The sequence below is a fragment of the Camelus dromedarius genome, chromosome 24 (genome assembly GCF_036321535.1).
Source record: "Camelus dromedarius isolate mCamDro1 chromosome 24, mCamDro1.pat, whole genome shotgun sequence".
In the NCBI taxonomy this organism is placed as follows: Eukaryota; Metazoa; Chordata; class Mammalia; order Artiodactyla; family Camelidae; genus Camelus; species Camelus dromedarius.
In genome coordinates this window covers 7,971,647-7,993,685 of record NC_087459.1, presented here as the reverse complement: position 1 = coordinate 7,993,685, position 22,039 = coordinate 7,971,647, and the positions used below count along the sequence as shown (strand labels likewise).

At 48.6% G+C, this 22,039-nt stretch overlaps 2 protein-coding genes across 9 annotated transcripts in view; one reads left to right on the top strand and one right to left on the bottom strand.

The window, feature by feature from the left end:
* The window catches only part of UNKL (unk like zinc finger), a 41,366-nt gene extending 33,348 nt beyond the window's left edge, over positions 1–8,018 (top strand). For 3 of the 8 annotated variants that reach the window (XM_064478301.1, XM_064478300.1, XM_064478305.1), the window contains 5 exons: positions 1,583–1,867; positions 2,873–2,965; positions 3,536–3,763; positions 4,289–4,491; positions 4,583–5,569. In XM_064478301.1, the coding sequence (XP_064334371.1) occupies positions 1,583–1,867; positions 2,873–2,965; positions 3,536–3,763; positions 4,289–4,491; positions 4,583–5,065 (1,292 nt within the window). In that variant the 3' untranslated portion in view covers positions 5,066–5,569. Of the gene's footprint in view, positions 1–1,582; positions 1,868–2,872; positions 2,966–3,535; positions 3,764–4,288; positions 4,492–4,568; positions 5,570–5,609 lie in introns of those variants that run through there. The other 5 variants (XM_064478302.1, XM_064478304.1, XM_031447798.2 and 2 more) reach the window with 5 other exon arrangements.
* Positions 7,138–22,030, bottom strand: GNPTG (N-acetylglucosamine-1-phosphate transferase subunit gamma). The gene is made up of 11 exons (XM_031447797.2): positions 21,939–22,030; positions 21,745–21,802; positions 21,597–21,664; positions 9,384–9,438; positions 9,235–9,318; positions 9,035–9,128; positions 8,847–8,961; positions 8,686–8,768; positions 8,472–8,603; positions 8,309–8,390; positions 7,138–8,216 (listed from the first exon to the last, which is right to left on the bottom strand). Exons 1-11 carry the CDS (start codon positions 21,988–21,990, stop codon positions 8,119–8,121), a joined length of 921 nt encoding a protein of 306 aa, XP_031303657.1. The 5' UTR covers positions 21,991–22,030; the 3' UTR covers positions 7,138–8,118.
* Positions 22,031–22,039: the final 9 nt, after the last annotated feature.

Here is a 22,039-nt window from a genome sequence, read left to right as displayed (position 1 = left end):
TGTGTTCTTTTTGGGAAGCAAGCCTCGTGACATGAAGGGGTTGGCATCACAGTAAAGTCACTTTTGGGACAGGGCAACTCGGGGTGAGGGGGCAGCTTGCAGAGATGGCCGGAGCCTGGGGTCTTGACTGGTATGGAGGGAGGGAGGAGGAGCTGAGCACTCCTGCTGGGCTTCTGCTGGGCTTCTGCTGAGCACGTGGCCCAGGGGCACTAGGTCAAGAGAGGCACCTGAGGGCACAGAGTTTCATAAGGGGCTGATGCTGCAGTTGGGCCTCTCCTGGGGGACGTCTGGGGCCTCTGCAGGTTAGTGTTACACAAGACCAGGCACGGAGGGGCTGCCAGGTTCCCAAGGAGGATGACAGGGCCAGGAGGTGGCCCCGGGCAGAGTAGGGAAGAGGGACAGGTGGGGGTCGAGGGCTGTGTTTGACCAGAGGGGTTTAGGGGCGCAGCTCAGGGTTGGAGGACAGGGCCTGGGGCAGCAGTTGGAGGAGTGAGATGGAAACTGGGGATGGCACAAAGGAGGGGGTAGACAAGGTGCAGATTGGAGGGAGGGGCTGCAGGGCCTGTGGTCAGGTCCTGGGAAGCAGGTGGGAGCCAGAGAATGCACCTCTGTGCCGAGTTGACAGCAGGAGACAGGGCCATCTGTGGAGAGGTCCTGAGAGCTCTGGGGCCCTAGGTCTGTAGGAGGTGACCGTTCAAGCACCGGAGCACAACCTGGAGAGGATGGGTGCGTAAGGAGGGGGTGTCTAGGTGGTCCCGATTGTTGAGAGTTAAATTATGTCCTCCCCTCCCCTGGTAAAGAGAAGCCTCAGCCCTAAGCCCCTTGTCCCTGGGAGTGTGATCTTACTTGGAAACAAGTCTTTGCAGATGTAATCAAGGTAAAAGGTGAGGTCATTAGGATGGGCCCTAATTCAGTATGACTGGTGTCCTTATAAGAAGGCAATTTGGACAGAGACCGGGGGGGGGATACCATGTGAGGACAGAGACAGAAGTGGGGGTGATGCGTCCACAAGCCAGCGATTGCCAGCACCACGAGAAGCAGGAGAGGCAGGAAAGGAGGGTTCCTGGAGCCTCAGAGGGAGCCCAGCCCTGTGCACCCTGCCCTCAGCCTCTGGCTCCAGACTGCGAGAGTGGATTTGTGTTGTTTGAAGCTGCCTGGCATATGGTGCTTGGTTTTGGTGGCCCTGGAACACAAGTGCCCCTGCCCTTCTGGACCTCTGGAAGAGGCTGTCCCGCGAGTGAGAGGCACTTGCTGCAAAGAAGGGTGAAGAAGCAGGGCCAGGGAGGGGCGCCACCAGAGGGAGCCCCAGGAGGGCAGGAGGCCTGTTCAGGCCAGAGGTGGGTGTGCCCCTGGGCCCCCTGCCCTGCTGTCTCCCTGAAGGGCTTGGAATAATCTTTTTTCCCTGTCACCACCCTTCTGTCAGCTCTCGACTTTCCTCAGAAGTCACACAACTCCTATCCCATTTTTCCCAGTAAGTGCAGTAAATGTGTCTTTCATTTAAAAGACAACAACCCCCTTGCCATCTGTTGGTCCCTCTGTCCTGAGAGCCACCATCTCGTCTCCTTGCCCTGTCGATTCTTAGATTTGAATGCAGCCATTCAGAGCCACTCAGCTTCCCTGCTGCTCCGGCCTCTGCTCCTGGGGTCTGGCCGAGCCCGGTGGCAGATGTGGTCAGAACTGAGCAGTCCTCTCCCGAGCGGGTCTGATTTGATGCCACTCGTCGGATGCTATCCAGGGATTCTGACACTTGGCACCAGGCGGCCGGGGGTGGGGCAGAGGCCAAAGGCTCCAGAAGCCAGGCTGGCTGACTCGGAGCTGGAGGTTCTGATGAGGGTCCCTGTCATGCACCCCTGGGCTGGGGGCAGAGGTAGGTTTGTGGCCTTTTGAAATAGGACTTGATGCAACTGACCAGCTGTCACCGGAAGGGTGTGGGGGCCGGGGGGGCCTGCAGCCAGCAATGGGGACAGGACTTGGCCCCACAGGAGAGGCCTACCTGCCTCCTGGAGGGGGTGCAGGGAGGGAGAGCAGACCCCAGAGGTGGGGTGGGAGGAGAAAGGTGCTGAGTGTGGCCCAACACCTGTGTGTTGTGTCTTCGATGCCACCACCATCTTCTGTGGATGTGGCTGTGACTGTGCTGGAAAGGCGGTGCCAGACCCCAGGTATGTCCCAGGAGCTCCTGTGGCCCTGCCCCTGGTCCTCAGTTCCACGGCCACACCTTCCCTGAGCTGCCCCTGTGGGGCTGTAAGAACCTACAAGAGAAGCTCCAGCTTTGGGGGCTGGAAGGTCTGACCTCAGCTACCCCAGGACAGCTTGCTCAACACCAGGACCCCAGGGCAAAGAGCCCCAATAGAAGAGTGTCAGGTGGGGACAGGGTAAGGGGAGACGGCAGCCCTAAACTGCAGGAAAGGGTTTCTCAGGAAAGCTTAGGGAGGTGGGGGGCCAGTGCTGAGGGGCCCACATTCCATTCCCCTGTCCGTTTAACAAACAGGCCTGGAGTGTACTGGGGTCTCCAACAGAACTGGATGGAAATGGCCCTGCCGGCGGGTGGGACCCAGCTCGGCTCCCCAGGAGGAGGCTGGGATGCAGGTCTCTGCTGTGACCTGGCCAAGGAGGTCAGCGTGAATGCTGCCTGAGTTGTCTGTGAGCTGCTTTCCCATGGACATCACACTCCTGGAATTTTCTTTACTAGTCAAGCATGTTTACTTGGTCAGATTTTTCCAAATGATTAGGGATGTAAAGTCAGTGAGCTCAGGGCTATGTTGCTGGGGCCCAAGGTCCATGGGCTCTGAGCCCAGGCGAGTCCTCACCGCCCATGCTCTCCCCTTGCTGAGGCTCTCTTGTCTCCTGTGGTGACATTGGTTCTGCTCCACAGGATCTGCTCTAGACCTTCACCTTGGTGACATAAACCTTGCACCCCTTGATAAGGAGCTGGAAGAGCATGACGGCGGTGACCTTGGACCAACAGGTAATGCCTGCGACTGGCGCTCTTTCCAGGGCTGTCCTGGGCCGGCCAAGCCTTCCCTTTGTTGAATCCTTAAGTGGTTCTAGGGTAGGAGGGGCCGTCTCCCTCCCTGTGCCCTCCCCTGACCCCTCCTCCCCACAGCCCCTGCAGAGATGGTGGGGGTCAGGCCTTCATGGCCCTTCTGAGGAGGTTTCACCACTGTGTTGGCAAAAGGATGTATATGCTAACGTTAAATAGAGTCATTTTCTTCGACCTAAGAGTTCATCATTTTCTTCTGATACTACAATAAACCATTTCTAGGGGGGCCCTGAAAGTACTGAGACCACCGTGCCCATGGATAGGTGGGCTAGGCAGGGCTCGTGGGTGTCTGGCCTCTGCCAGGACCCCTGCTGAATCATTCACTGTGTCTGAGCACAGAGGGGTGTGGCCACATCTCACCTGGGCAGGGGAGCCCCCCAGTCCGCCCAGCAGCCCCCCGACCCCGTGTCCACCTGCTCCCCTGCTAGGGCAGTGCTGGGTGTTTCCCGGGGTGGAGGCTGCCACCTGTTAACCCGGCTCCTCTGCTCCATGCAGGTCAGAGGTCACTAGGGGGCTCGGCGCCTGTGGCCATCCCGGGCTGTCTGCCCCGCTCCCCGTCCCTGCATTCCTCGTCATCCTTGTCTGCCTCCCCACTTGGCTCCTTCTCCCAGTCTCTGTCGGGGCCGCTCGTCTCCTCAGCCATGACGCCCCCCCAGCAGCCACCACCCCTCAAGTCGGAGCCCAGAGTGCTGGGGCCCTCAGGCGGCTCCTACAACTCCTTTGGTGAGCGGGGACCCCTGGGGGGTGGCCATGGCGCAGCCAGCCTCTGTGGGGTGTCAGGGACCCTGAGACACTGGTTGGATCCGCCTCACTCACGTGGAGCTTCTCAGGCTGCCTCAGGGAGTGTGATGTCACCAGAGATAGAACACAGCAGCAGATGAGTTTGCAAAAACAGGAAACAGCCGTTCCTTGTTTAAACTTTACTGAAAAATGTTATTTATCTTATGTGATCTGTTCTGTGTTAAAAAGAATATATATTTTTAAATGTTAATTTCTGATGCCACATATGTTACTGGATGTCATCCATGTAAGCAAAAGCTCTTTGGGGTTCTCCAGATTCTAAGTGCACGAGGGGTCTGGAACCAGAGTCTGAGCATCACTGCAGAAACCTGGAACTCGTTTCCTTTTCTGATAGAAAGATCAGCGCAGGCATTGTTGTCAGTTGGGCCTGGGGTCCCCAAAGCTTGCCAGGGGGTGTCTGTGATGTCCCAGCATGACTGGGCTGACACCTGTCTCCTCCATATACAGGCTTGAATGGCGTCCCCGGCAGCATCTGGGACTTTGTTTCTGGAAGCTTCTCTCCCAGCCCATCCCCCATCCTGAACACTGGCCCTGCATCCTCTTCAGGCGCCAGTCCAAACAGTGCCGAGCTGGCCCGGGTCCGGCGGCAGCTGGACGAGGCCAAGAGGAAGATCAGGCAGTGGGAGGAGTCCTGGCAGCAGGTGAAGCAGGTGAGCCTGAGGAGGGGCCACTGAAATGGGGGGCTGGGGGCACGCGAGGGCTTCCAGCCTGGCCCCGACTGCTGCAGCCCCTGGGTTTCAGGCCTGTGACGCGTGGCAGCGGGAGGCCAAGGAGGCCAAGGAGCGGGCGCTCGCGGCTGACAGCGCCCGGCAGTTGGCACTACAGAAGAAGGAGGAGGTGGAAGCCCAGTTCCAGCGGTTGCAGGAGGAGCTGGAGGGCCGGGGCTTGTCCTCCGTGCTTCCCGGCCTATGTGGCTGCACTGACATTGGCACCATCCCCCTGCCAAAGCTGCATTCGCTGCAGAGTCAGCTGCGCCTGGATTTGGAAGCGGTTGACGGAGTGAGTGCTGGTTGTGGTTTTTTGGGGAACCTGAGGGCTGTGCACGGAGGGAGGAGGCACCTATCCACTCCCCGTCTCTCCAGCCATGCCCTCCTGGACAGGGGACGCCATCCGCCCTATGTGGCTGGAACCCTGGTGGTGTTGGGCCCCCTCCCTGGGTTGCCCTCCAGGGTCTCTGTTCACCCCCTTGGCTGCTCATTCTACCACATTTCTGGTGCAACATGAAACCCAGTGCCCTCAGCTCAGTGGGGAACCTTCCACCATGGCCCTGCTTCTCACGCACAGCCCCACTCCATGGCCCGTAGCCCAGGCAGCTGCGATGCACCTCTCTCACCATTCTCCCAGCCACTGCCTCCCAGGCTTTGGCTGCTCTTGGGTGGAGGGATGGGTCCCGATTCAGGGTCCCTTGAAGCCCAATCCTGGTGCCCATGGATCTCCATCCTGGCCCAGCCCTTCCCTATGGCTGCCTGCCTGGCCACCCCTTCCCACGCTGCATGGATGGCTCCAGCGCCAGGAGCCCATCCTCCTCCCAGGGTTCTCACAATGAAGCACCTCCAACCCCGTCTTTTCATTCCTGGGCAGCCCCTGGGAGGGGAGTCTACCCTAGCCTGACCCTGCTCTGCATGTCCCCTGCCCACTCACTGTAGCCAGGGGGACAGGCCAGTCATCTTCAGATGTCCTCATGGGCCCCCACCCCTGGCTTTCCTCCTCCAGCCAGGCCAGGCTGGGGCGGTGGTAGGGAGGACCCCTAACCATGTCTCCCCCACAGGTGATCTTCCAGCTCCGAGCGAAGCAGTGCGTGGTGTGCGGGGAGCGGGCCCGCGGCACTGTCCTGAGGCCCTGCCAGCACCGTGTGCTCTGTGAGCCGTGCGCAGCCGGCGCACCCGAGTGCCCCTGCTGCACGGGGCAGCCCCTGCCATGGTGACAGCCGCCTCGCCGCCCACATCCTAGTGCCACCGATGTCGGGACCCTGGCCCTGGGCAGCCCCTCCACGGTCTTGCACTGTCCTCGCAAACCCTGACGGCCCCTTGGGGCTTGGCGGGCCTGACACTACTGTGACCGGATCCTGGGAATTCAGTCCTGTGAAGCACTTTGTAGATCAAGGAGTTGAGAGGCAGATGTTCTGAGTTGCTATAAGCTGCTTTTAGGTTCATGTTTTTAATATGCGATAATATGAAGCTTTATATGTGTACTGTGAACAGAGTATTTCATATCAGTCTATTGTTAATCCATAGTACGTAAATATATTAGGTTTCATATTCTGAAATTAGTACTTATGAAGTGAGCATTTATCTAGTAGTGAGAAATTCCTAGGATTTTTACAGTTTTAAAATTAAGTGCAAACCAATAGTATTTATAGCAGAGTGATTATTGAAAGGCACGTATACATTTAGATGTTTCTAATTTTATGGAAGGAACTCACTTCCGGAACACGTGCACGTTAACGTAAACTGGAGCGTCATGGTGACAGCGCCACGCCCCTCAGTCCTCGCTCAAGTGCCTGTGCCCCGGACCACAGAGAAGCCGCTGGACTGTTGGCAGTGACAGTGAGAATGGCAGCGGGGGTCCATTGGGGAGGGCTTTATGCTAATGTCACACAGCCGTGTTCTGAGCACTGTGACGGGCAGCGCTGCTCCCCACTTCCCAGAACCTCGCCCACGGTCACCCCACCCGCGTGGGAGACACCCACCAGCCTCCAGGGCGACCCTGTCACCGGACCTCCTCATCCAGGTGTCATCACTCGTGTGATCACAGGTTGGGGAGGACCTGGCTGCTGAGAAGGGGTGGAAAGGCTGCTGGGTATGGGTTGGAGTTCAGTGACGACTTCAAGCTTTTCTGTCTGCATTGGGTCACTTTTCCTGGGAATCTGGGAGGAAGTAAAAGATGTCTATAGTTGACCCGGACTCTGCTCTCGGCGAGGCAGATCTGTATTGGCACGAGAATCTTCCCAGAGCCTACGGCTGGGCCGGAGCAGGGACGGGATGCACCCTCCTCCCGTACGCCCGGGGCTGTGCCAAAGACTTTCTATAGCATTTTTTAGAAGTGCAAAGTGACTAGGTAAAAATTTTTATCAGTGACCAAATTAGAATGTATTTACTATAGTGAGAGGTTTAAAACCTTTTTTAATGTAAGACAAACTGATAGGAAAGTTACGTCATTTAAAGGTGGATCCACAGCCCTGCGCAGCCCACCCGCTGCTAACGGTAACTATGACTCAGTTGTAGTGAATCTACTTTGTTTTTAATTATAGTGATGATTTATTAGCTCTTAGAAATTAAGTATATTTTGTGCTACTGTTATCACTGTTTAAAATTCTTTATTTTTATTAATATTTATGCACTTGTTTCCCATCTCAGGCCTTCGGTCTCTTTTGGGCTAACAGGACAATGTTTATCATTGACATCTAGGCTAGGCTAGACATTTTCAAATTATAAACAAGAACAATTAAGCTTTAGGTGTATTTATAAGCTACTCTGGGCAGTTCTTTCTGTGGAGTTTGGGGGATGGGAGGTGCAGGGCTCACAGGGGTTCTCTGGCTAGGGCTGGAGGCACATCCCCGGGCACTCGCTCCTCCCAGATTGGGGCTGGCTGTGAGGACCGGTGTGCAGCCGGAAGACCAAAGAACCACCCGGGGGGCGCCTGGGCCATACCTGCAGCAAGCTCCCACGGTCCTTCCCACCCCTGCCGCCTGGCTGCAGTGGGCCTGGTCGTCTGAGGTATCCACCCTGCGCAGGCGGTGTCTCAGGGTGTCACCGTCCTGCACGCGGGGAGGGCCGGGTGTAGCGGACGCAGCCGCGTGGTGCTCGGTGAGGCCATTGTTCTTGCTGCCCTGATCTGTCAGCCCCTGGGTGTTCAGTATTAGTAGTGATGTTACAATCTCACACCATTTGTGTAACTGGACAGCAGACCTCGACTCAGTGTAGAAGCCTCATGAGGGTTAATATTTATGGAAGCCCCCAGCTGTTGTATGTTTTGAGTATTTAGATGAGAATGTTATTGGAATGGAATTTTCTTAATCCAGAAGGTAGTATTTATAATGCATAATCATTGTAGTGAATTGTTTAAAGTTGTTAACACTTATTTCAATTTTTTTACACTATAGCATTTATGCAATGGTTTACAGAATTCATGGAATTATTTTTATCAGTATGAAAATTAATTAAAACTTGGAATCTTTGTTTTGTCTGCATCTTTGAGTATAACCTGGAGAGCTGCCTGGCACAGAAGGAACAGAGGATGTGCATCCTTGGGCCCGAGACTCCTTGCTCTGCCCCAGATCACAAGGTGTTCCCACGCAGTCCGGGGTCACCTTGTAGGTGCTCTGCTGTCCTGGCTGTGGGTGTCTTGGAGCCTAAGTTCTCAGAGCTGGAAGTTTCTGCCAAAACACCAGGCAGCAGGAGGTCAGGACCTGACCTGCAGGAAGCAGGTCCCAGGGGGGCTTGGCCCAACCCCTCAGGCACGACTGACCTGCAGGCTTCACATAGGGGATGCCATGCTGGGTCAGCATACTTCTCAGTTTTTTTACCTCCTTTGACAGGGCTTTATGTGCCTAGAACAGAACAGTTCAAAAGGAGACTTCAGCCCCTTGAGGGAAGGAGTGCCACCCTGCGTCCAGGGTCCCCACCTGTACCTCACTGCAGCTCTCCAGCGTCTCAAACACCAAGCCCTTAGTGCCTCCTTCCTGCTGTGCCAACTCGCTTTGTTCTGGAGTCTTTAAGTAGCCAGCATCCTCAAAAATTGCCCGGAGCAACTTCTCATAGCCCTGAAGGTGGAGGATGAGGAGGAAGCAGGCAGCTCGGGCTGCAGTGCACCCAGCCCAGGGGCCACCCGCCCCTGCAGCTCACCTGGGAGGTGATCAGCTCATCTGCCAGGTCCTGTTCCACCTGGTCCCACCTCTGCTGCAGGGCCGCAGGCAGGGCCGGGTACACTGAGAATCCAACAGAAACCAGACTTAGGTGAGCCCCTCTGCCCCCACCTCCATGCCCCCAGCTGCCCGGGCACCTACCTAACAAGGAGTGGGGGTGGCAGACGAGGGGTGTCTCGAACGTTAGTGAGTAGACACAGGTGCTCGGCTCAGACACGTGGGACAAGCGGTTGCTTTTGCCACAGGTGAGCTCCACCTAGGGGGTGGACCGTGTGAGTGGGTGGGGGACGCTGGGCCCCCCAAGTCCGGCCCCCTCCCACACAGCCCACCTTGCTCTGCCGGCTCCGGGACTGGCAGGAGTCGCCATCCCTCATCCACATGCCCCTGAAGGTATTGTTGTTGATTTCCCACTCGTGCCAGATGCTGGGGAGGAGCGCAGTGCATGAGGCTGGGGTGTGGAGCGGGGTGGATGACAGACAGAGGGACACCACCCCCCGTTGCCGCAGCCACCTGCCCCCGCCCCGCTCACCCAAGGATCCCGCTGTAGGCGTTCCAGCGGAAAGTCTGCTCATGCTGGGTCACGTTGTGGAACGGGCAGAACTCGTACTTGTACCTGGGGGCACAGTGCCATCAGGGGGGTCCCAGCCCCTGGCCACGCCTGCCCCTCCCCTCACTCACGTGGACTCCACCAGGCCGAAGCACTTGCCAGAGAGTCTGAAGAGATGCGCGGGCCCTGGAAGGGGAGAGCACGGCACGCTGAGTGGGCAGGCGGGCAGAAATGGCAACCCACAAAACCAGGGCAGTTCAGAAAAAGAGCTAGTGGGTTTAAACTTTAAAAATGGAGCGAAAGAGCTTGAGTGCATCAAAGCCAAGTACCAAACTAGGATGCTCCAAGCTCATATCTGAAAACATCAAAAGAACCACCAGAAACCAGCTATGCTAACTTTCCAGTTCTGGAAAACAGGTCTCCAGCAACCAAATGAGTATCACACAACAAAGCCACCTTAAAGCTTGAAAAACAAATCCTATGGCCTGTTCACTGGCCCTCTTCCCAGCGTGGTTCGGCAGCATCCCAGCCTTCCTGTTTTGCCCAACTCAGATTCCAGACAGGAGAGGGGCAAGAGGCTATGGGTGGACTCACAACAGGCCACCCAGGGCTCAAGAAGCTGGGGCGACTCTTGGAGAGATGAAGACATCCAAAAGCAGCCCTGCCCATGGCCACCCCCAGCCTAGTGGTAAAGGATACCCTGGCACAGCCCGGTAGAGTTTTCAACAAAACAGTGCAAGGCATACAAAGCAACCACCCAGGAGAAGCCCAGACACTGGGCTGACTGAAGAACAAGTGTCTTAAATATGCTCAAAGAACTGGAGGCTATCATGGAAAGGAACCATAAAAATAAGGAGCTGAAGAAGATTTGAGCAGAGAAAAGAATCAACGAAGAGACAGAGAAAGACACTGTTGGATACACTGTGGGAGTCCCCAAAGGAAAAAAGGGGGCAAAGAGATCATCTGAGGAAATTACTTTCCCAATTTGATAAAAGCTCACTGAACTTGGAGTTAAGAGACCCACACCAAGACACAGAGTAAAAATGTCAAAAGCCAGGTCAAAAGCAGCAAGAAGTGACCTATCACATCAAGGGGTTCTTATTAAGATTACCAGCCCATTTCTCTGCTACACTTCGGAGGCCAGAAAGGAGTGAGATGAAAGAAAAACTGTTAACTGAGGGCTCTATATCCAAAAAACTATCCTCCAAAAATGAGAGCAAAGTCAAAATACTCTTAGATAAACCAAAGCGGAGGGACTTCATTACCATGAGGCCTGCTTGGGAGGGAATTCTTCCAGTTACCTCCAGTAAATACACAGGCAAACCACAAAACAGTGCTGCGATTCTAATCTGCAAATCTACAGGATTTAAGAAACAGATGCATGAAAATAATTACAAATCTGTGTCAGCGGGTACACAATGTATAAAGAGGTAATTTCTGAAATCAATAACAAAGTTGGGTGAGGGGCAGAGCTGTACAGGAGAGGTCTTTGAATTTATACCAACCTCAGTCGTGTACAAATTAGACTTTAATAGCTTTATGATGTTATGTAATCCCCTGGCAACCACAGAGGAAATAGCTAGGTAGAATATACACAAAAGGAAATAAGACGAAAAAAAAGTCAAAATATGTTGCTTAGGGAAGTCAACAAAAAGTAATGGAGAGGATGAAGGACAAAAAAAGCTGTAAGACAAATTTTGCTGTTTCCTGTGAATCCTTCCTTAACAATAACTACTTTAAACGTAAAGGGATTAAACTCTTACATTCAAAGGCATAAACTGGCCAAGTGGATAAAAAACTGTGATCCAACTATATAATCTTTGTAAGAGACTCACTTTAGATCAAAGACACAAGCAGGCTGAAAGTGAAAGGATGGAAAAAAAAATACCCATGCAAACAATAGAGCAGAAGTGGCCATACTAATATCAGACAAACTAGACTGTCAGTCAAACGCTCATGTTCAAGAGAACAGAGGATCCTTTTTATTTACTGATAAAAGGATCAGTTCACCAAGACTGTAACAATTATAAACATATGGGCACCAAACATCAGAGCCTGAAAATACATGAGGCAAACACTGACAGAACTGAAGGGAGAAACAGACAGTTCTACAATGCTTGGACATAGAGGACTGATCGACACTATAAACCACCAGGACCTAACAGACATACACAGAATGCCCCACCCAACAGCAGCAGACTGTACAACATCCTCCCAAAAGACCATATGTTAGGCCACTTAATAAACTTAAAAAGACTGAAATCAGTTTCTTTTCTGATCACATTAATCAGATCAAAAGCAGAGCAAATGCAGGAAATTCACAAACATATGGAAATTAACACAACCTTAAACAATGACTGGGTCAAAGAATTCATAGGGGAAACCAGAAAATACTTTGAGACAAAAACAAAACACAAGGTACCAAAATTTATCAGATAAAATGAGAGCAATGCTTAGAGGAAAATTTATGGCTTAAACACATTCAAAACTAAGACCTTAAATCAATAACCTAACTTTTCACACTTTAAGGAACTAGGAAAAGAAGGGCAAACCAAATCCAAACTTAGCAAAAGGAAGAAAATAATAAAGAGCAGGGATAAAACAAATCAGTAAAACCAAAAGTTGGTTCTTTGAACAACAAAACTACAAAATTAAAGCTTGATTTACTACAAGAAAAAAGAAAAGATTCAAGTTACTAAAATCATAAATGAAACTAGGGACATTACTATCAATTTTACAGAAATAAAGAGGATTATAAGACAATAATATGAACAGCAGTATGCCAACAAATTGATAACCTAGGTGAAAATGGACAAATTCCTAGAAGCATACTATTTACCAATCCTTTTCAAACTCTTCCAAAAAAATTGGAGGAACAGTTCCTGACTCAATTTTATGAGGCCAGTGTTACCCTGGTACCAAAGCCAAAAAGACACAACAAAAAAAGGAAAACTACAAACAAATATCCCTTATGAACATCGATGCAAAAATCCTCAACAAAATACTGGCAAGCTGAATTCAGCAGCACACTAAAAGGGTTATACACCATGACTACATGGGGTTTATTCCTGGAAGGTAAGAATAGTTCAAAATATAAAGCCAATTAAGTGTAATACACGCCATTAACAGAATAAAGGGGTTGAGGGGACTAAAACAAAAATTGTTGCAGGAAAAAGCACTTACCAAAATTCAACATGCTTTCATAATGAAAACACTCAACAAAGGAGAAATAGAAGGAAACTTCCTCAACACAATAAAGGCCATACATGCAAAAACCACAGCTACCATCACACTCGATGAAAGACTGGAAGCTTTGCTCCTAAGAGCAGGACAGGACAAGGAAGCTCTCAGCACTGCTATTCACTACTCAACACCGTACTGGAAGCCCTAGCCAGAGCAATTAGACAAAAAAAGAAAAAGCACCAAAATTAGAAAGAAGTAAAATTATAATGCCATGTTTGCAGATGACATGATGTAGAAAATCCTAAAGAGTCACCAGAAATCCGTTAGAGCTAACAAATCCAGCAAAGTTGCAGGATACAAAATTAACACTCAAAAACCAGTTGTTTCTATACAACACCCAGACAACCCAACAAGGAAATTTAAGAAAACAATTCCATTTAAAATAGCATCAAAGAAAAAATAATTTTAAGAAAAACTTAACCAAGGAGGCAAAACACTACCAAGGAGGCAAAACACTTTTAACTGAGAACTACAAGATACTGCTGAAACAAAGATAAATAAATGGAAAGACATCTTGTGTTCATGGACAGAAAGATTTACCATTAAGACGTCAATACTACCAAAGTGACCTACTGTTCAACAAAATCCACAGCAAAACAATGACTTTTTTTTTTAAAGGAACACTGGTTGATAACACTGTATTAATTTCACATACACAACATCATATTTCTGCTTCTATATACACTGTGCTCACCACCAAAAACTTATTTTCTGTCTGACCCAATGACATTTTTTTTCCAGAAAACAGAAAAATCCATTCTACAATTAAAATGGATTCCCGAAGAACCCCAAATAGCCAAAACTATCTTGAAATAGAACAAAGTTGAAGGACTCACAATTCTTGATTTTTAAAACTTACTTCAAAGTGACAGTAATTAAAACAGTGTGGTGCTGGCATATGGACAGACACGTTAAGCAATGGAACAGAACAGACGGCCCACAAATAAAGTCCTGGATACGTGTTCAAGTGATCTGACAGGGTGCCAACACCATTCAGTGGAGGAAAGGACAGACTCTTCAACAAAAGGAGCCAGGAGACTGGATGTCCATATGGAGAAGAATGAAGGTGGACCCTCATACCACGTCCAGAAATTAACTCAAAATGGATCAGAGGCTGAAACTACAAAATATAGGGGGAAATCTTTGACACTGGCTTTGGTAGTGATTCCTTGGATATGACAACAAAGGCAAAGGCACCAAAAGGAAAACTAGATAAACGCAACTTCAAAATTAAAAACTTTGCAAAAGAGTGTTGCAGGACAACATACAAAAAGTGAGAAAGTATTTGCAAATCACATTTCTAATAAGGGTAATATCCAGAATATATAAAGAACTCCTATAAAAACAACAACAAAACCCCCAAACAACCCAGCTAAAGAATGGACCAAAGATTACTAGACATTTTCCTGAAGAAGTGACGCAGATAGCCCATCAGCAACATGGAAAGATGCTCAATATCATCGGTCGTTAGGGAAATAAAAATCAGACCCACAGTAAGATATCACTTCAGGCCCATATGAAGTGGGACAGCTATTGTCAAAAAGACAGGGAATAACAAATACCGGTGAGGAGGTGGAGAAACTGGAACCTTTGTGCACTGCTGGTGGGCCTGTAAAATGGTGCACCTGCTGCTGAAAACAGTTTGGCAGCTCCTCATAAAGCTTAAGTAGAGAATTATAAGATTCAGCAAATCGACTCCTGGGTAGGTACCCAAAGGAACTGAAAGCAGGGACTCAGCTGCTGCACACCCACACCCACAGCAGCATAACTCACGGAACTAAGAAACGTAAACAACCCAAGTGTCCATGGACAGACGAATAGATAAAACAGAATGTAGTATATAGGTACCATCAAATATTATTCAGCCTTAAAGAGAAAGGAATTTCTGACACGTGCTGCGTGGATGAACCTTCAAGACATTATGCTCAGTGAAACAGATCAATCACAAAAGGACAAGTAGCAATGATTCCACTTATATGAGACATTTAGTTCATTCCAGCTGCTATAACAAAATACCAGAGACTGGGTAATTTATCAACTACAGAAATTTATTTTTCACAGGTCTCGGGGGTTTGAAGTCTGGGATCAGGGCACCAGCACAGTCGAGTTCTAGTTCACACAGGGCACCTTTCACTGTGTCCTCACACGGAGGAAGGGGCTGGGGGCCCTCTGGAGCCTCTTTATATTATAAGGGCACTAATCCCACTTCTGAGGGCTCCATTCTCATGCCTTAAGCACCTTCCCAAGACCTCACCTCCTAAAACCATCATTTTGCAGTTAGGATTTCAACCTAGGAATTTCAGGGGGACATAACTGGACCATAGCAGAGATCTAGAGTCATCAAATTCAGAGACAGAAACAGAATGTTAAGTGCCAGAGGCTGGGGAAAGAGGTTCAGTTTGGGAACTTAAAAAAGTTCTGGAGATGATGGAGGTGATGCCTGCCCAATAACAGGAATGTGCTTAATGCCTCTGATCAGTACATCTAAAAAGGGTTCAACTGGTACATTTTAGGTATATTTTACCACAATAAAAAAGGGGGGAATTAAAGAAAGGGGGGTGGTTGTATTTTCTTACACTAGCAAAAAGAAAGACCAGAAGACCAAACCATAAAATAACAAATGGAATCAAGGCAGTACAGTATTGGCATAAAAAGACACACAGATCAACAGAATAGAGAGTCCAGAAATAAACCCACACATATACAGTCAATTAATCTATGACAAAGGAGCCAAGAATACACCTAGGGGAAAGGACAGTCTCTTCAATAAATGGTATTAGTTAAACTGGACCACTGTCTGACACCACACAAAAAAACTAACTTAAAGACTTGAATGTAAGACCAGAAACCATGAAAATCCTAGAAGAAAACATTGGTGGTAAGCTCCTTGGCATCAGTCTTGGTGATTTTTAAAATCTGACTCCAAAAACAAAAGCAAAAATAAACAATCAGGACTGCATCAAACTAAAAAGCACCTGCACAGCCAAGGAAACCATCAACAAAATGAAAGGCAACCTACTGGATGGGATAAAATATCTGCAAATCATATATATCTGATAAGGGGCTAATATCCAAAACATGTAAAGAGCTCACACAACTCAACAGCAAAACAAAACAAAACAAAACAAAAACAAAAACAAAAACAGAAAACAATCTGATTAAAAAATGGACAGAGGATCTGAAAAGACATTTTTCCAAAGACACAGAAGGAGCCAACAGGCGTATGAAAAGATGCTCACTAATCACTAGGGAAATGCAAATCAAAACCGCAGTGAGACATCACCTCACATCTGTCAGGATGGCTACCATCAAAAGGACAAGAAATAAGTGCTGGCGAGGTTGTGAAGAAAAGGGAACCCTTGTGCACTGCTGGTGGGAATGGAAATTGGTGCAGCCACTATGGAAAACAGGATGGAGAGTCTCCCCAAAATTAAATATAGAATGCCCATACGATCCAGGAATTCCACTTCTGGATATTTATCCAAAGAAAACAAAATCACTAAGTTGGAAAAATATCTGCACGCCCATGATCGTAGCTGCATTATTTACAAGAGCCAAGGTATGGAAACGACCTAAGTTTCCAATGATGGATATAGAAAATGGGTTGTATGTATGTATGTACGTATGTATGTATGTGTGTGTGTGTCTGTATGTGTGCATATACATATATATATTTACTGAATATTATTCAGCAATAAAACAAGAAATTGCCATTTGCAACATGGATGGATCTTAAGGGCATTATCCTAAGTGAAATGTCAGAGAAAAATAAATACAAATATGATCTCACTTAAGAGGAATCTGAAACACAAAACACCAAGCTCACAGATACAGAGAACAGACTGGTGGTTGTCAGAGGTGGGGGATTGGAGGCAAAATGAATGAAGAGGGTCAAAAGGTACAAACTTCCAGTAATAAAATAGGTCCTGAGGATGTAATGTACAGTATGGTGACTACAGTTGATGATACCAAACTGCATACCTGAAAGTTGCTAAACGTCCTCATCATAAGAAGAGAAGTTCTGGGTAACCATGTGTGGTGTTGGGTATTAACTAGACTCACTGTGATCATTTTGCAGTATGTACAAATACTGCATTATTATGTTGTACAACTGAAACTGATGTCAATTATACTTTAATTTAAAAAGACAAACAAACAGCAAACAGTCCTTGGCAGGGACCACAGTGTAACAAAACGAGGCAGGAAGGAAAGCTCTGGGCGCATCTGCCCTAAAGCTGATGTGTGAACCATGTGAGTGTGCTGACCCGCTCAAAGGTAAAATAAAAGGATGACATTAAAGCCCCTACAGCTGAAATCAAAGCAAACACACTGATCCGTACACAGTAAAGTCACCTCATTGGGAAAAGAATCACTCTCAGTGACTTAAACACATACTGTCACGAGTTAATAGCAGTAATACCGGATTAGCGTTTTTGAAACCATCATACGTATGCTGTAGAATAAAGCAAATAACCATGTGAACTACGTCGGAAGCCATATCCACTGACATCAGACCAAGCCTCCTGGAGGTCCCACTGGAAAACACTGGATAGACAGTCTGAACGCCTGATGCAGTGCAGGAGGCAGGGGGCGGGGGGCGTACTTGGAAGGAGAGAGAGAACTGATTCCTTCTGGTGTGACTCCCAGCAGTGATGGCTGCGATGGCTAAGACGAGGCATAACCTACCCCGGTCTCTGGCTGGAGGATCTGGAACAGAGGGAAAAGACCCAGCAGCTGGAACATCTGGGTCAATATCAAAAAGTGGGGGGGGGGCACCCTGCAGGGCTCTTTGGGTGAGCCCTGCATGCACACACACTGCCAAGCAGAGATGTGCTGCCTCCACCACAGAGCAGAGCCCTGTGTGAGTTTAGCACAGCCAGCTGCCTGAACCAACAACACTCTTTCTCAGAAGAACAGAGCCCAGCCAAGAGTGTATTCCAAAAGTATGAGACATATGACAAGGCCCCCAAATACAATCCATACCCAAGAGACAAGGCGGTCCCTAAAGACTGACTCCAACACACACACACACACACACACAGATACTGGAAGTAGAAGAGGATTTTAAAGCAGCTATTACAACTGTGTTCAAGGCTATAAAGTAAAATATGGTAAATGAATAAATAGGACATCTCAGCCCATAAACAGAAATTAGAAAAAGAACTGGAAGAAACTCTAGACATGAAAAAAAGTCAGAAATAATTAGTAATTTAAATACAGCAATACATAAAACGTATGTATTAATCATGACCAAGTGGAGCTTATTCCAAGAATGCAAGGTTGGCTCAACATTCAAAAGCCAATGCTACCCACTAAATAAACAGTCTAAAAAAGAAAACCCCAGGGTCATCTCAGGTGCAGAAAAAGCATCTGACAAACCCAACATCCATTCGTGGTAAAAACTCAGTCACCAGGAACAGCAGGGAACATCCTCTACCTGGGAAAGGGCTACAAACACCCCTCTGTAGACCCTGAATGGAAGGCAGGAGACAAGGACCGCCCCCCACCCTACCCTGCTCTCCCCGAATCAGGAGGCCTGGGCAAGGCAAAGGCACATGGATCGGAAAGGGGAAAATACAACCATCTTCATTCCAGCTAATAGAGACAGAAGACATGTTAGACACCACGGGAATGCAAGGAGCAAAATCCAGAATGTGGGAAACAAGTGATCCAGTTTCTTCAATAAATAAACAGCAAGGAAACAGGGAGGGGATCTGTAGCTTAGAGGAAGCTGGAGGACACGTGAGTACCAGTCAAGCACACTCAACAGGCAGGCCTTCAACGCTGGCTCAGGCAAGCCAACCATGTGTTTAAGATGTATGACACCTGGAGGGGAGGGTATAGCTCAGTGGTAGAGCACATACTTAGCATGCACAAGGTCTTGGGTTCAATCCCCAGTACCTGCATTAAAAAAAATTAAAAAAAAATTTTTTTTTAATGTATGAGACCGTATAGACATGTCTAAACATAGGATTTCTATTGATTTGTAAGGAATTACTGCCTTTTAAAAAATGTGATAAAGCTACTGTGGCCATGCCCTTGAGGAGATACACAACAAAACATCTGCAAATAAAGTAAAGTTGTGAAAAGTGTTTCAAAGTAACCTGGTTGGAAAGAAAGTGGGGTGAGGGGTTGGGGCTGGGTGAGGGTGCCTCACATACCCTCCCTCCACTTTTGCACGTGCTTGAAATTGTCCATAACACACAACTTTTTTGAAGTTAAGGAAAAATCATGAGTAAAAACACGTATAGCAAGCACTAAAGCTGAGCACAAGCAGAAACACATGATCCCAACTTCGAGCCAAACTGATGATAGAGAAAAGAGTGGCCTGATCAATGCTGGACCTGGTGCCCTACTGTCCATCTCCGGTTGGATACAGCCTAAAATCAAATCTCTCAATCACTGGTTTCATGGTTAGTAGTAACACTGCTATTGTAAATCTCAAACTATTCTATGTAAATTGTAGGAGAAAGGCAGTGAATAAATTTATGTGACTAAAGAACCCAGCTTTTTAGTATTAGAGAAAAAGATAATAGAAGATAAAGGAAAACAATCTGTGACATTACATTTCAACTGCAAACTTAGAATCATGGGTTTCATCGATGCTTTCAGCACAAATGCATACACGTGTGAATCTGTGTGCATGCTTTTTATCTTGCAATAATCATAGACTTACATGACTCTAGTAGTCTCCAAAACTAGGAAATTGACATCGGCATGATATAATTAACCAGACAACATACTCAGATTTCACAGTTTGTATATGTACTCAGCAATAAGGAAAAACTAGTGATACATACATGCAACAACACAGATGAATCCTCAAAACACAGTGCTGAGAAAGAAGCCAGCTGCAGCCGTGTATGCCATCTGACTCCATGTAGTTGGAGTCCAAGCACGGATGACACTAATCTATAGTAACAGAAACCAGAAAATGACAGGATGGGGGACTCAGAAAGGGACACACAGGAGTTTTCTGGAGGTGGAAATGCTCTCAATCTTGTCTGGCGGTGCTGATTACACAGATGTGCTTGATTTACAAACTCCATCAAACTGAACATGCCAACTATACCTCAATAAAAATTGGGTTTAAATCTGAGCCAATTATGATATTCAAAAAGAAGAGAGAAAGAAAAGAGGGGGAAAAGAAACACTCTTTTCCAACCATAAATGCAAGAAGCACCAGAGAAGTACAAACTCTGCGCTCTTCTGCCCCGTCAGGCTGAACTGTAAGGCTACTGGGGCAGCATGCCCATTCAGTCCTCTAGGGCAGAGAAGAACCTGCCTCCAGCAAACAGACCCTGGCAGACTCAGCCACAGCCAAGTGCAGCCCTCTGACATGATACTGTGCACAGTCCACTGCTTCCCTAGGAAGTACTAGTGCCCAAATTGCTTAACCCGACCATAATCAAGCTTCCAGGCCATTCACAGAGCATACTGGGGAAAGCAGAACAAGCTAATGACCTCATAAACCATACGGATCCAGGAGGTCAAACATTCGGTAAGACAACTGACATGGACTCTTCCAAAAGCCAAGAAAGTTTTTCTAGAAAGGTGGGAGTGGAGGAAACTGTGCCAGATTAAAACTAAAGACACATAATTAACCACATGCATGTATGCCCCTTGACTGATCCTGTTTTGGAGCAGGTCCTCAGACAACTGGGAAATGCGGACATGGACTGGTTATACTATAGAATTATTGTTAATTTGGGGAGTGATGGGGTGGAGAATCCACACTAAGTATTTAGGAATAAAGTGTCAGGATGTTTGTAATGGACATTTAAATCGTTCAGCAAAATGAAAATTCACTTTTCTCAAAGTGAAAAGAGAAGTAAATAAAGCAAAAATGTCAAAATGTCAACTGCTGTACTGAGATGGGGAGTATGCTCGGGTTCGCTGTCCCATTCCTCCGTTTTCCTAGTCATCATTTTTCATAGTAAAAAGCTGGAATAGGTTTATTTAGAATGAAAGCTCACATCTGTACCCTCCATCTCTGATTTCAAGGGTACCCCTGCCCCCACTCCCTGTGGTCCAGGCACCCTTGCTCAAGGCCTTTATTTGGCCACGCCTTTTGCTGGACCCCTCTTCCCTCAAATATCCACATCCCTTACTCCCTTTCCCTCTTCAGCTTTTGACCAAACATTCACTTCTCAATCTTTTCCTAACCCTCCCCCATTTAAAATGGCAATCCCCGCAACACTCCCCCCACCTGCCCACTTTCCATACTCACAGAGCACTTTTCATCATCAAGCAATCAACATTTTACCTACTTTTTCATTTACTGCTTACCCACCCGCCTCCATTAGACTGTCAACTCCATGAGAACAGGCACAGTATGGGTCGTTCATTTCTGCATCCCCAGCATAGACCTTAACACATGGTAGTATTCAACAGAAAAAGTTCTTGGTTTTTGCTACTCATATTTAATACTCATTTAACGACCACGCCATTCCACTTCTGGGATCCTGCCTCAGGAAACCACTCACGCTGGCATAGAAAGAGACAGTCCCTAGAAGGGATGTTCCCCAGAGCACTGCTTCTATTGGCCAGAAAAATGTAAACACCACCATGCTGGACAACGAAAGAATGCAGAGCCATCCTATCGAATGCTAAGCGCCAAGTCAAAACTCTTCGTACACCATGAAGACACACAACGAGTGACAAAGCAAAGTTAGCAAACCAGCATAGTTACAGTGCTCATAAAAAGACAAAAATCACAGAAAAATTACTACACGTCTCTTACTTGTATGCATGTAAAAGTATAAAAAACGTCTGGAAAGATAAATACCAAACGCTAACAGAGATCACCTCTATAAAATAAAATTAAGGACTAAGTCCGGGGTAACTCCTCAACTCGGTAGAGTAACGTTCTGGAACCTCAGCGCGCGCTTAAAAAAATAATTTTAGAAGGCTGACAAACGACTGCATGAACCTCCAAACCCAAACTTTCAGGGCCCCTCATCCGAGGCAGCCCTTCCCTGCCTGGCCCACCTCGAGCAGGCTCCCGAGAGCTGACGCTGCCCACCCCGTCGGAAACCCAGGCCAGCTACCTGCTCTATCCCAGGCCCCCAGCACGATCGCGGCTAGGGCCCCGCACTCACCAGACACAGGTGAAGGATCCCTCTTGGGCTGGAGGCGACTGGTCTGGGGTAGGAACGGGTTGTTGAGCCTGCAGGAAGCGGCAGGGTCAGGGGGAACCCGGCCCAGGCCGCCGCTCCCCTTCCCGCCGCACCCCGCTAGGCCACTCACCCGAAAGTGTTGGGCTCCTCCACCACCTTCATCTTGGCGGCACCTGCAGGCGCGGGACCTACGGGGAACAAGCGGTGAGGAAGCGGGTGGGCACATAGTGGCGGGGGCGCGGGGACGGGTCGGAAGGGAGCTCCGGGACGCAGGAGCCTGGAAAGGGATAGAGGAGCGCGGGCGCTGGCCGCCCGAACACTAACCAGGAGCCGCGAGCCCGAGCAACAGCACAAAGCGCGCTAGACTCATCTCCATTGCTGCTGCGCCGCCGCCGCCGCCGCCGCCGCCGCGCGGTCACGTGAGC

What these genes read in the sequence shown, in the direction of transcription:
- GNPTG (XM_031447797.2), bottom strand. Translation starts at nt 21,990, where the DNA reads ATGGAGATGAGTCTAGCGCGCTTTGTGCTGTTGCTCGGGCTCGCGGCT. An exon ending in GAGGAGCCCAACACTTTCGG is followed by an intron (nt 21,665 to 21,744) that starts GTGAGTGGCCTA and finishes CGCTTCCTGCAG; the next exon opens with GCTCAACAACCCGTTCCTAC. An exon ending in ATGAGCTGATCACCTCCCAG is followed by an intron (nt 8,604 to 8,685) that starts GTGAGCTGCAGG and finishes CTCCACCTTCAG; the next exon opens with GGCTATGAGAAGTTGCTCCG.